Source organism: Ahaetulla prasina, chromosome 1 (genome assembly GCF_028640845.1).
Source record: "Ahaetulla prasina isolate Xishuangbanna chromosome 1, ASM2864084v1, whole genome shotgun sequence".
Lineage (NCBI taxonomy): Eukaryota > Metazoa > Chordata > Lepidosauria > Squamata > Colubridae > Ahaetulla > Ahaetulla prasina.
In genome coordinates, this window is record NC_080539.1 from 182,903,888 (window position 1) to 182,919,392 (window position 15,505).

At 34.3% G+C, this 15,505-nt stretch overlaps 1 protein-coding gene across 1 annotated transcript in view; it reads left to right on the top strand.

Moving 5' to 3' along the window:
* The window catches only part of ADARB1 (adenosine deaminase RNA specific B1), a 91,024-nt gene that overhangs the window by 26,943 nt on the left and 48,576 nt on the right, over positions 1 to 15,505 (top strand). The window contains exons 2-3 of the mRNA XM_058182474.1: positions 4,471 to 4,515; positions 13,965 to 14,039. Of these exons, the coding sequence (XP_058038457.1) occupies positions 4,491 to 4,515; positions 13,965 to 14,039 (100 nt within the window). The 5' untranslated portion in view covers positions 4,471 to 4,490. The remainder of the gene's footprint in view (positions 1 to 4,470; positions 4,516 to 13,964; positions 14,040 to 15,505) is intronic.

Consider the following 15,505-nt stretch of genomic DNA (forward strand, 5'->3'; position numbering starts at 1 on the left):
AGTACTTCACTTTTTTGACTATGTGTATATCAATTCTTTCCATCAACACTCTTTTTTTTGTATTTTTGAGATTTTTTAAACTAAATTTTTTGTCTTATCTTTATTTAGTTTCAATCCTGCAACTTTCCCGTATTCTTCTATCTTTCTAATTAACTTTGGTCCAGTTTTCTAATGGGTCTTCTAGTATAAAGACCAAGTCATCTGCAAATGCCTGTAGCTTGTATTTTTCTTTTTTTATTTCTAGGTCTCTACTGTTGATACTGTGTTGTCTAACATAGTAAGAGGTGGTAGAATAGGAGGGCTACTCCTTTCATCCACTATCATCTACAGTTTTACATATGTTCAACTCCATATTGTTCTGGTTGCACCACAGGGCCAGATGTTCAACTTCCTGGCAAAAGCAAAGTAGGCTGGATTATAGTACTAGGCGTTCTCCCTGTCATACTGCTGGCAGCATCCTGTGTTTAGCTGCAGAGTTAGTTGGAAGAAGTAGGATTTCACATTTAACCAGTCCTCCGTTGTTTGCTCTGCCTTTGATTAATTTGGGGCTTTTTTGCTTGAAATATTACACTAATATTGCCCTATGATTATATTGGTTAATTTTAAGTAATGGAGGCATATTTGGAACAATGGAAGTGTATCAAAACTTCTACTATATGCTAAAAATTCTATATCGTATATTGTTACATATTGGATTACAGCATTGAACAACAGTAACAAAATCTCTCTCTTTTTCTGTCTCTTTTAAAATCATAATATTTCATAATGAAAAATAAAAATAAGCACCAGAAATATTAATTTGCATGCCTGCCTGCCTTTCTGCATAATTCTTTTTGCTGGCCAAAGTTGTAGTATTGCTGGAAACATTTGCTTTCTTTATTTGAATAATAACATCAACAGAATAACAGAATAACAGAGTTGGAAGGGACCTTGGAAATTTTCTAATTCAATCCCCTGTACAAGCAGGAGACCCTGTACTATTCTGGACAAATTGCTGTCCAATCTCTTATAAAAATTTCCAGTGTTGGAGCACCTACCTACAACTTCTAAAAGCAAGCAGTTTCACTGGGTAATGGTTTTCACTGTCAGGAAATTTATCTTTAGTTTCAGATTGGTTCTCTCCTTAATTAATTTCCATCCGTTGCTTCTTGTTCTGCCTTCTGGTGCTTTGGTAAATAGGTTGACCCCCAATTATTTGTGGCAGCCACTAAAATATTGGAATACTGCTATCATGTCATCCCTCATCCTTCTTTTCACTAGACTGGGCATACCCAATTCCTGCATATGAACCATTCTTCATATGCTTTAGCCTCCAGCTCCCTAATCATTTTTGTTGCTCTTCTCTGCACTCTTCCCAGGCTCTCAACATTTTTTTATATTTAGGGTGACCGAAACTGGATGCAATATTCCAAGTGTGGCCTTACCAAGGCATTATAAAGCAGTACTAACAATTCCCATGATCTTGAGTCTATCTCTCTGTTAATGCAGCCTATGATTGCATTGGCTTTTTTGATGACTGCAACACACGGTTGGTCCATTTTTAAGTGATTGTCCACTAGGACTCCAATTCTATATCTGTGCATTTGGTTTTTGTTGCCTAAGTGTGTAAAACCTTACTTTTCTCAATCTTGAGCCATAGAATTTCGTTTTGTTAGATAGATAGATAGACTTACATTTGAAAGGAAAAAAATCAAAGGCATTATAGGATGAGGAAACTGTATTAGGCAGCAGCATGTGTGGAAAGATTTGGGTGTTCTGATAATCATAAGCAGAACCTGAGTCTATAGTATAATGTATCCGCAATGAAAAAAGCAAAGCAAAACAAAACAATGTAGTCTTAAGAATCAATTTAAGTTACTAATTGAAGCAAATGAGCCATTTAGAGACCTGTGTGAAAGCCAGCTGTATTTCTAGCCTTAGATAATATAGGATAGAAATACATAGAGGCATACCAAATAAACCCCTTAAGAATTTAGACTGAATTATTTCAAGAGGGGTCTCAGAGCAATATTTCTAGACCAGGGATTCATAAGTTAAGTAACTCATAACTTTTGTGTTGTCTATCCTAATTGATGTCAGGATGAAATTTTTTCATCTTGAAAATGCGAAGTAACCATTGATCTTTCCTGGATGTTGATGCTGAAGATATTTAAATTAAATCCTGTGATATTTAAATTATTTGATCTGTCATTTAAAGGAATGATACAGCATTTCTAGATAAAACAAATATTTTTTTTAGTGCAGTTGATGTCAAGGTCATTGTTATTACAGTTCGTTATTCCTACTGTGCAGTGTTCAAGACTCTAAAGGTTCTCCCCACAAGTACTGTACTAGGAATGTACAAAGAATGGTCATGTCTTCTGCATGAAGGAGAATTTCTATTGGCTAGCATCTATGAGCATTTGTAGAACAGAACATAAAGGGTGGAGGGGTCACTTTCATACCTCTTTCACTCCTTTATCAGTGGATACATAGGCAGCAAGAACAGAAAATCTACATGGAATTATGCTAAAAGAGCATTGATAAGGGCAAATAGTCAATTGATTGAGGCGGCAAGAGCAAACAGTTTCCCCTATAATTGTTTCTGATTATTGTGCCCAATATAGGGAATAAGAAATGCACTTTTGGTTAGACTACACTTGGAAAATCTAGGCTAGATCTCATTTCCCTAAAGAAAGCCAGCTTGCTCCAATCCTATGATAATACCATGTATCAACCAAGCCACCAGTTTTAGATGGAGATTTCTAGAATAGAGCTTGTTTATAATGCCCATCAGACTAATTGGGCAAAGGTTAGATTTTTTTAAAGTACCTTTTTTAAAAATCAGAATTATGATATAGATTTACAACAGACAACTGATATTTGAAATATGCTTCCCATGTATGCAAAATTGGGACGTACCAGTTGATTTTGGACTGTAATAGTTCAGTTAAAATTAGATCTTTCCCAGGGAGTCCACCATTTTTAAGCTATGAGATAAATTTGGAGATTTCAGATACTCAGATTTGCTAATTCAAATTTTAGCCAGATGATTCTGTATGCTCAGAGGACAGAAATTGCAAATTGGTACCTATTGTATTTGAAGATCAGTTACTACAAATGGAATCTCCAAGTCTATTGTGACAAATGTTCTGCTTAAATCCCATTTGAATACAGTTTCCCTTTGGGGAAACAGATTGATGCAGAATAGGAATGGGGCATTGTGCTCTCCCCATGGTCTCTTACCCTCTTATCTCTTAGCAATAGACTCACCCCTTCTTTCCCCCCCTTCTGACTAGTAACATAGCCACCCCCCTTTTTATTTCTGTTAGATTTCTTGCAGTTAGCTTTAAGTCTTAGTTCAGTCGAAAACCCCCTATGCATTCACATTAGTTTCCTAAATGTCTTCTCATTTTTTTTCTTCCAATTGGAATGGGATATGATTGTTCTTTCAGTATTTAGGGGATAGAATAGTGGATAGTTGTGAAAGCTGTTTGACTTCTCCTTGCTATTTTAAAATCTTGCCCTTGCGGCCCAATGTTTTGCTATTACTGGTAGTAGACCAGACTGGTAATGCTTCTTCAGACACATCATCAGACTGTTAGAACTACTATACAATGCCCTACCTCCTCCTCTGTGCTCATTGTTTTGTAGAGTAAGTTAGATTGCATAGGCAGGGCTTGAGTTGCTTCCTGTTCCTGATAAAATAAGGGGACATCCTTATTTATTTTATTTATTTATTTGTCAAACACAACAGTATATATAAGCATGAAATAATCATATGAATTGGATACAATCAAAGGGAACATTAGGACAGGAACGGTAGGCACGCTGGTGCTCTTATGCACGCCCCTTACAGACCTCTTAGGAATAGGGTGAGGTCAATAGTAGATAGTCTTTGGTTAAAGCTTTGGGGATTTTGGGAAGAGACCACAGAGTCAGGTAGTGCATTCCAGGCATTAACAACTCTGTTACTGAAGTCATATTTTCTACAATCAAGATTGGAGCGATTCACATTAAGTTTAAATCTATTGTGTGCTCGTGTATTGTTGCGATTGAAGCTGAAGTAGTCTTCGACAGGAAGGACATATAACTGGAAGGTGTCTCTGCTTCCTTCTCTGCCTTCTTGTGTTGGAATATTATAAACTTACCTCTCTCTGGGGACTGATGCAGCTTACAAAAACATCCTCCTCTTTCATTATCAACCTTTCTCAATAATAATAGAGACCTCAGGGTCTTGTGGAGCCATGAAGCTTTCCTTATGGAGGCTTCTTGCCAAAGATGATAGTCTTGGCATTTGTATTAGTAGTAGCAAGACCACTAGCCATGCTGTACCTGGTCTTTTTACCTACCTCTGAATAAAGCAGAGATCTTGCTTTAGCTGATTTATGTCCCTAACTACCAACAGTGCCCATTTAATTTGGGGGAAATCACAAGAGGCAGAGGCAGTTACAACTCTGACCCTAATGCCTCTGCCTCCTTTCATTCTAGGGACAGCAATACCACACATCATGAGGGCAGAAAAAGAGATACAAGGTAAGAAAGAAAATAATGGAATGTGGATAAAAGTTAGCCTAACAGTTTGACCGAAGTGGGTCTGCCTCTAGTTTACGAGGAGAATATATGAATTAAATTATTGTATTGGGACAATGTAGGTCCTGAAACATTTTGTAAGCTAATATGTAGAAAAAAGACAAACGGAGGCAAGACACAGTGATTTAGATAGAAAACGATTAATTGTAACTGAAGGCATACAAGAATAATTAATTGGGAATGAATCTGAGTTTGTTTTTTAAAATGAAGAAATAGGTTGGAAAGGGAATGGACAGATAAAAAAAGGTACTATGTAACTCAGGAGTCCCCAACCCCCATCCGTGGACCAGCACCCAGTCTGTGCTATGCCAGAAATTGGGCCACACAAACAAGCGAAGGCCTATTCTCAGAATGCAGGCAGCGCAGAAAACCATGCCTCCTCCAGTCCATGGAAAACCCCTCTCCCCAGAGAAACGTCTCTGGTGCCGAAAAGGTTGTGGGGTGCTGATCTAAAGGGAAAGCATCAATGATGAAAGATTAATGTTAGGTCAAGTGAAGTTGTAGCAATACAGTGAACAGCCTCATCTTTACTTCTTTTATCTGTAGGCAGCTGGTTTATCACATCCTATTAGACGAATCAAACATCTTTTCTTTTCATTTTGCTGTTTATGTAAACAACAGCATTTTTTAAAAAATGTATGGCTGCTATGGTCATATCAGCACTTGCAGGATGTGAGGAGCTCTGGTGGTGCCATAGCTAGAATGCAGTATTGCAGGCAAATTCTGCCCTTAGCCAGGAGTTTGATCCGGACCAGCTTAAGGTTGACTCAGCCTTCCATCCTTCCGAAGTTGGTAAAATGAAGACCCAAATTGTTGGGAACAATATGCATTGTAAAACACTTAGAGAGTGTTCTAAAGCACTATGGAGCAGTATATAAGTGCTATTGCTATTAGAACATATTTTGTGATTTGATCTGCATTTAGGAGAGTGAATCAAGCTCCCTAAATCCCATAGGTCCAGTTGTGGAATTGCTTTCTCAAAATAAAACTTTAGATTTTCTATATCATATTTAAGTATTAAAGTAACTATGCATAAAGCCATGAGACCTTATTTATCAACCTCCTATGAATAGCAGCCATGGCCAGACAAATTTATAACCTATTATTGTTTCATAACTTGCATATAATTTCACATACAATTGGATCATGCCTGTTTTGCATAGCTTCATTATTCTTTCTTTATTTTTGGAACTAGTTGTATGCTGTATACTTTCTTGACTCCAAATAGCTTACAATCATAAAAACACAGTAATATAAACTAATTAAAAGCAACCAGTACTATGCAAAACTCTCCAACTATCCACCTAATTGGTATTTTGCTCACCAGAAGTTTTGAGGAAAAATATAATTTTAATGCTTTCTTAAATCTTAAAAGGAGGAGGCCATCATGATCTTTTGTGGGAGAGCTGCTACCAAGTAGTTAATTTTTGAGCCCCTTCCCCTCTAGCTGACAAATATTGGGTGGGTAGAATTAGTGTAGAATAGGTGGTTCAGAAGATAACAAAAACTGGAGCTGTGGGGTACATTACATAGATAATGATTAACCTCTTAGATTGGAACCAGAAGCTCAACAGCAGCCAGTACAGTTCCAGCAACATAACTATGGTTAAATTGTTTTCCAATGGGCAACAAATAGGCAGTTACATTATCCAACAGTATAGAGGACTTAAGGGCAGTCTGAAGGAGAGCAAATTGCTGTTGTCTAACCAGGACATGACAAGGCTCTAATCATGGTTTTCAGTGCCTCCTTGTTCTAGTAATTTCACAACTGGTGGACCACCAAAGTTGGTCAAAGGTTCTCCTTGAAAAGTCTTCTACCTGCTACTCTAGCAAGAAGTGTGAATCCAGGATAAAGTGCAAGCTGTATACCTGTTCTTACAGGAAAATACAACCCATCAAGAACTGTAGATGGAATACTTTTACTATTGCTGCATTATTTTAACTCTGCTACTTTTAAGCATCTTTTAAGATTCCATACTTGGAATAAGCCATTTCGTATCTAAATAAAATATTTTTAAGATAACCTCTCTAACGTATTAACTATTTCACTTAGGGCAGAATTCTAAGTTGTTCTTCTTACAGGAGTATAATATTTTAATTCATTTATTTTATATGCTGCCCATTTCATTGATAAGGAGACTGTGGGCCTTATCCTACCTCCTCATGCATGGTTATTTGTGCTAACTTTAAAATATTTCTTTAATTGTATTGATATTTTACATTGATAAATACATTAAATGCAAACACTAAAAAATGTATGAAAATATTCTGTTTAAGTGAATCAATGTCATTTCTGTCTACTACTGGTAGGATATATTTTTTTAAGTATCCAGTCTAGTCTATCTCCCTGAGTAAAGTTCCCCTATCCAAGTATTAACTATGGTCTGTTGATTCAAGCTCAGTTAATTTATGACTGAATAAAGACAGAGCTAATGAAATAGGGAGCAAGAAATGTATGAAATCCAGGATAGTAACAGTAACAGAGTTGGAAGAGACCTTGTAGGTCATCTAGTCCAACCCCCTGCTCACGCAGGAGACCTGCCTGCTTGTAATTAGAGGATAAATAAATAACAGATTAACAGAGTTGGAAGGGACCTTGTAGGTCATCTGGTCCAACCCCCCACCCAAGCAGGAGACCCTACACCATTTCTGACACATGGCAGTCCAGTCTCTTCTTAAAAGCTTCCAGTAATGAAGCTCCCACACTTTCTTTTTTTTTTTTTTTTATTACTTTTTTTACAACAAACAAACAAAAAAAATACATTATTACACCCTTGTGCTATACATAAAAGGAAGATTTGGGTCTTCGGATATATCCTTATGATTGCCAAAATCCACGTTCTCGAGGTACAGGTACTGAAGCGTCCAATGTTCCAAGCGCAAAGTCCACAAATGGTTTCCAAGTCTTCCAGAAAATATCTTCTTTATACACACCACTTCTAATTTTAATATCACATGTCATTTTATCATTTAAAGCTAATTTCCACATTTCAGAATTCCACTCTTCTATTCTAAAAATCACATCTAGTTTCCAATATCTAGCTATTATAATTCTACCTATTATAATCATAATTCTAATCAATTCTTTTTCATATTTTGTTAATTCTATTTCCTTAATTACCAACAATAATATAGTTTCCACTCTCAATGTTATTACTTTCCCCATCATTTCAAATATCATTTTCTCCAATTGTTGCCAAAACTTTTAACCTTATCACAATTATACCACATATGTTCATAAGTCCCCAATTCCATCTCACATCTCCAACATTTTTACTAGTTTTTTATCCATTTGTGACAATCTTACTGGAGTCAAATACCATTTCCAAACAACTTTATAATTGTGCTCTTTAATCCTTATAGATAAAGTTCTCATAATTCTACTCTTCCAATTCACATTCCAATCTGATTCTGGTATTTCAATATTAAGATCTTTTTCCCAATTTGTCCTCATCACTCTTTGTAATTTTTCATCAGAATTTATAATCTTATAAACCCTACTAACGAGTCCCTTTAGCCCAATTTCATCTTTCATAATCCGAGATACTAAATATTCAAATTCAGTTTCACATCTATTTATCAAGTAATTTTCCCTTAATTTTTTTGTCCATTTTTCTATCTGTATTTTTTCAAACCAACTTAACCCTAATTTTTCAATAATTTCTTTATTCCTCCTTTCATTTCCCATAACTTTTATCCAATCTCTAATAATTTCTATATTTTCCTCTTTAATCACTTCATTACGTTTTATATTATTTTTAATTGGCCAAATTCCAGTTGTCTCCCCCAAAAAGATTATATCCGGAATTAAAATTTTAACAAATTTGTTCCACATTTTACTTAATCCCTTTAACCAATAACTTCTACTTACACATTTTAAATTTGCTTTATCTAAAAACCACCTTGATCCAAATATCTATATCCCTTAACTCTAAATCTCTCCAATAATTATCTTCACCTTTAAGTATTTTTACCACTATCCGGATACCATACGCACAGTAATAATTAAATAATTTGGGGATTCCTAATCCACCTTCCTTTTGATTTTGATACCACATTTTCTTCACTAATCTGGGTCTTTTGCCACCATTGCAAAATTTATCCAGTTTTTTCTGATATCCTTCAATATCTTTCTCTGTCAAATTTAGTGGTAGCATCTCGAATAAAAAGTTGAACTTGGGCAGCAACATCATCTTACACATTGCAATTCTACCAAACCAAGACAACTTTAAAATTTTATATTTATCTATCTTCTTCTCAATTTCGTTAATCACCACATCATAATTAAGTTTTTACAATTCTTTAACCTTAAGTGAAAGCACTATACCCAAATATTTCAATGTGTTTTAATCCTTATCCCAAATTGCTCTTGCATATTCTCAGACTCATTACCATTACTATCCATCAATAATTCTGACTTTGACCAATTTACTTTCAATCCTGTCATTTCTTCAAATTCTATCAAATGCTTATATATCTTTTACAAATCTTTCTCTACATTTTTCAAAATAATTAAAGTATCATCCATACAAATTTATCTTATACCCCTTATATCCTTCTAATTCTTCATCTTTTTCTATCATTTTTGTCAATATTTCCATAGCCAATAAAAATAATGTTGGGGACAGGGGACATCCTTGTCTCGTACCAGCTTCTAATTTTATCTCTTCAGTTAATATTCCATTCACCTTCACTCTTGCACTGCTCTTTTGGTATAATTTTGAAATAACATGTATAAACTTATTACCAAAGCCTAAAGCCTCCACAATTACTTTAATTGTTTCCCATTGTACAGAATCAAAAGCTTTAAAAATATCCAATGATACTATACCAATTTTATCACCATTATATTCAGCTACATCTATAATATTTAATACTCTTCTAACAATATCACTCATGTATCTACCCTTCACAAAGCCTACTTGATTATAACTTATATATCTATCTATAAATCTATTTAATCTATTACTTATAATAGCAGTAAATATCTTTGCATCCTGATTAATTAAAGAAATGGGCCGATAGGACTCAATCCTTTCTAAATCTTTATCTGGTTTAGGAATTAGGGATATCACCGTTCTATTCCATGACGAAGGTACTTCCCCACCATGTAATATTCCATTAAATAATTTTTGCAATCTTGGTATTATTAATTCTTTAAATTCTTTATAAAACTCAATAGGTAATCCATCCTCACCTGGAGCTTTCCCTAATTTTAATTTTTGTATTATTCCATTAATCTCATCTTGTGTTATATCTTCTTCCATCAATTCCTTATATGTTTGATCAATTTTCACCACATACTTTTCTAAATAGCTTTGCAATTTTCCCCGATTAATTGGTTTCTTTGAATATAGTTTCTGAAAAAAATTTCTAACCACTTCACATTTCTCTAATTTTTTATAACATCTTATACCTCTATCATCTATCAAAACTCCAATTTCTCTCTTCTCTCTTTTATCTTTCGCCATCTTTGCCAATAATTTAGAATTTCTATTACTAAATTCAAAAAAATTCCTATTTAAAAATCTCAAATTTCTTTTTACTAACTCTGTATCTTCTTCTATCATTTTATTTCTTAACATATTAAGCTCCTGAAGAATTTTTTTCTTTAGTAAGCAAAAATTGATTTTCCAATTCTTTAATCTGATTTTTATCTCTTTCCATTTTAATTTTATAATTTTTATATTTCCTACTTGATAATTTAATACTCTCCCCTCTAAACACCGCTTTCATCGCATCCCAAACAATTTCAAATTTAACCTCCCCGTTATCATTTAATCTCCAACTTTCCTCCAGTTTTTTAAGTATCCATTTTTATCCTTTTCATTTTATACAATTTCGTCATATCTCCAATAGCTTCTTTTTTTCTCAAAATTAAAATCTAAGTCCACCATAACTTCTGCATGATCAGAATCTTTAAAAATTCCCACATCTACCTTATCCACATTATTCAACAAATCTTTAGAAAGAAAAATATAATCAATTCTAGAATATGTATTATATATCTTAGAAAAAAAAGTGTATACTCTCTCAATTCCTTTAACCTCTCTCCACACATCAACCACGCCATTTCGAAGCATCCACATATTTAAAATCCCCATTTTATTTGCTCCTCCACAGCGGGTGGGATTAGTACTATCTATTTTATCTCTGATTAAATTAAAATCCCCAGCCACAATTACTTTCCCTACACTTTCATTCTCCAAAATTTCTGTTATTTTTCAAGAAATTCTCTTTGTTTTCATTCGGTAAATATAAATTAACAAGTGTCACTTTTTCCTCATTAAGATTTCCAACAATTATTACATATCTTCCATCTTCATCCAAAATTACCTTATGTTTTTCAAAGTACACCCTATCTGATATCAGTGTTGCAACTCCTCTAGCTTTTGAAGTTCCAAATGCTTTTTCATATATTTGCATACCTTTTATATACATTCTATTTGAATCTTCAGATTTCTGATGGGTTTCTTGTAAAAATAAAATGTCTGGCAAATCCCTTTTAATCTTAAGCTCCAATCTTCTTCTTTTAATCTGATTCCCTGTACCCTTCACATTCCATGACATTATTTTTATAACTCCCATTTAAAATATAAATTTTTTAATCCTATCCCCGCATCTTCCTTTCTCCCACCACCCGACATTAAACTACCATATTTAACATATAAACAACAATAAGAAAACAGAAAAAAAACAAAAAACAAAACAAACAATAAAGTACAAACAATCTTCTTCCCCCACATCCTCATCGATTTCGCCTCTATAAAGAGAATGGGGGAGAGGGGACGTGCCAATGCCCGGGCCACTTCTTTCGGGCTGTCTATTTAAATTCATCACTCAAAAAAGATAACGATGACCCGCATTCAGCTTCAGATTTTCCAAGACTCTTATCTGCTTCTTCTCTTACTGTATCCTCACGACTCTTCTTCTGTTCAACCAACACAGGTGATATTTCTTTCCTCTTTAACCCTTTGAGTCTTGCCTCCAATAGCCCCTTTTTCTTCTTCTGGGATTGATGTTTCGCGTATGTTCCACCCATCTGAAGCATTTGATCTTTTATCTCCATTAAATCCTCCATCTCAATCAGTCCAAGCTCCGTAAATATAATAATGCATCTATATCTGGGGTGATTGTACGATCCTTCCTTTATAAAAAATTTCAATTGTTGTGGTGGCCTCCAATTGTATTTAATTCCATTATCCCTCAAAACTTTTGTGATTGGTTTTAAAAAAAATCTCCATGCCCTTTCTTCTCTTGATATATCCGGGAAGACTTGAATAGTCTTCCCTTCGAACTTCAAAGCATCTCCCAACTCTCTCACCTTGGCCATAACTTCCAACTTATCACCAAGATTTGCGAACCTGACAAGCACGTTTCTGTTAGAACCATTTTGCCTTCTATATCCAATTCTAAAAACACTTGCCAGGTCTGCTATTGTGAACGTAAGTTGCGTATCCAAATCATTAATCCATTTCAAAACCCGCTGTTTCAATTTATCCTCCTTTTCTTCTGAGATTCCTCTGATAACTAAATTATATTTCCTCATCTCTTCTTCCAAAAGACAGATTCTCTTATCTTGCTGCTCATTTTTATAAAATATTTTACCAATTTGCCGATCTACTTTTACTTCATGCACATGCATCTGCTCCATTTCATCTTTAATCATTATCATTTCCTCTTTTTGTTTTGCAAAGTTTTCATTCATCTCTTGCTTTAAATTCTGCATTTCAGATGTCAGTTTCAATGTCAAATTATCTATACGCTCTGATAGTCCTGCTATTTTTTCCCCAATTTTATTTAAAGCTGCAGCAAGTTGCTGCGTTTCTGAAAGTTGTTGAGTCATTTTGAAAAAAACCAAAAAATTTCCCAAACTAGGATTCCAAACCAATTTTACAGAGGGTCTTAGTGAAGATCAAAGGACGACTGTCTTTTAATTGAAGCGGCTTATTTGCACTGTTATCTCTCAAGTTCAAGGATTCTCCACAAAGAAACACAAAACTTCACAGCTAACATTAATCAGCGCCATTTTTCCTCCACGGCAGCAAAGCAGAAAGGAAGACAAACCAACTTAAACGAAGCAAAATCCTTTTTTTTTTTTTGTAATATAAACAAGCTATTAATTTGCTCTCCAGAGGAAAAAAAAAATAAAGAAAAAATTAACTCAGTAAAATCCTCTTACTACCAAACAATCCAATAAAAAATCAGTTTCTCTTCTCTTCAATTAAATTCTTCTTGGCTGAACTTCCGGAAGGCTCAAAAAAAAAAAAAATCTTCTCATTATCAAATTCAGTCCTTCACTTAGCCTCAGCAATAGAAAAAAATTTTTTTTAACACAGAACAGGATAGTTAATTTTGGAAAAACAAAACACAGCAATTTATTCCAACTTACTTATCTTGTCTGCCGGCTTCGGTCAACCCACGCTGTAGAAACTCCTTAATTCAAGCCGTTTCAGATGACCTACCAGTTTTAAATTCAATCTGCTGGGCTGTTAACACTTTCAGTTCATGATTTATTACTCCACAAAGAAACACAAAACTTCACAGCTAACATTAATCAGCGCCATTTTTCCTCCACGACAGCAAAGCAGATAAATTCTTCTTGGCTGAAGTTCCGGAAGGCTCAAAAAAAAAATCTTCTCATTATCAAATTCAGTCCTTCACTTAGCCTCAGCAGTAAAATAAAAATTTTTTAACACAGAACAAGATAGTTAATTTTGAAAAAACAGAACACAGTAATTTATTCCAACTTATCCTGTCTGCCGGCTCGGTCAATCCACGCTGTAGAAACTCCTTAATTCAAGCCGTTTCAAATGACCTACCAGTTTTAAATTCAATCTGCTGGGCTGTTAACACTTTCAGTTCATGATTTATTAACTTTCGTCCATAACAGTGCATTCCAAACGGCATAAATTCTCATAAATCTTCATTAATAAGCCCTGTGAAGTGAAGGAAAGGTCCTTACCCCACCACGGTCATGGCCACGCCCTCGCTCCCACACTTTCTGAAGGCAAGGATAGAAAGTGATTGAGGTGTATCTTCCCATTTCACCAGTCTGGCAGAATGATCTTGACTCACTTTTATCATTGTCAGAGAGTTACTTTGAGGATTTAAAGGGAAAATCTACTCACCCAGCCAATTGGGTTTTTAAATAAGTCAATAGTATAAAGTAAAATAAAAAATACCTTGTTTAAAGTTGCTTAAAAACAGATCATCTGGGATAATTCCAATTATCAAGAAGTATTAGAATGTATTAATTAAGTGAAGATAAATATTTATATGAAACACAGTGCTATATAATATATATTGTAATATATATTTAAATATTCATGCGGATAATACCAAATATTATTTACTAAAACATACTAAAATTATTCTGTTTTATCTTTCAGGAAAAAGCCATCTGCACCAGTATAGAAGCCTGAACAACTATTTCATGATGAACATAGATGATGAAGAAAATATGAGTAAGGTGTACTCAGTATGGTTTCTGCAGGGTACTTCTGTTAAATCCCCCTTCATAGAGGGAAAACTTCCTTTCAGGTTTTTAGAGTAGAATAGAATAGAATAGAATTTTTTATTGGCCAAGTGTGATTGGACACTCAAGGAATTTGTCTTGGTGCATATGCTCTCAGTGTACATAAAAGAAAAGATACCTTCATCAAGGTATCTTTTGAATATGAAATATAATATAATATAATGAAATGAAGAGGATATTTCCTATTTTTTGTTGTATGAAGTAAGAAGCAGTATCAGCATTTAAGCATAAGGAGCATTCTCTGAAGTGTACATTAGTACTACTGAATATGTGGTCTATTTACTTTAGTTATTTTGGTTTGAATGAATATACAGAATGCATATTAACTGACAATTAGGCCCCCTTGAATTTGGTAAACTTAGTTAATCTTAGCTTATTTATTTAGTCAGTCAGTCAGTCAGTCAGTCAGTCAGTCAGTCAGTCAGTTAGTTATATTTCATATTTCTAGACCACCGAGTGTGATGGCTCAACAGTTAAAGATGCTGTGTCACAGGGGCTGGAAAGCTGACAGTCCGGGTTCGTGACCCAAATGCCATACAAAGGGGTGAGTTCCTGTTCCTCCCCCAGCTCGTACCCACCTAGTAGTTTGAAAGCATGGAAATGCGAATAGATTAATAGGTATCACTTTGATGAGAAGGAGATGTGCCTTTGGCATATAGTCATGCTGGCCGCATGACCAGAGAAAATGTCTATGGACAATGCTGACTCCCTTGGCCAAGAAATAGAGAAGAGCACCACGTCCTAGAGTTGGACACAACTGGACAAGGGAAAATTATACCTTTATCTATTTCTAGACCTCCCATCTCCCTCAAGGAAGAGCTCTATTAACTATTAAAGAATATGTCGTATTGAACTCTTTGAGCTTATAAGTAAGCATACATTCAATTATGCTCTTACTCTTGATTAAATTATAGGCATCATAATATATTTTTATTTATTTTTTTAAACTTTGTTATACCCAGTTTTCTGTTTCTTCTAGTTTTTAAAACCAGTTTTACCCCTTCTAGACAAGCATAAGATATAGAATATGAAAAGTTGTAAATCATTATTTATTTCTGTGAAACTAGCAACATTTTTGTTAAATTATTATGTTCAAAGTCATCTGATTATCACACAATAATTATGATAATCATAATTATAGTTTATTTATATAATCATCATAATACGATTACTATGTTCTTATGATTTTTAAAAATTATTTCAGCCATTTTTTATCAAGATTTCACATAGCTTGTTATAGAAGCTATGACTACTGTAGTCTTTTGTTGTTCAAGGCTTTAGCTAGCATTTTTCTTTCTGCAGAGATGTGAAATAACTGCAGCTGTAGTATCTTAAATATGTTATTTACTTATACATCTTAAATATGTTCCCATATTTAATTTATGTACATCTGAA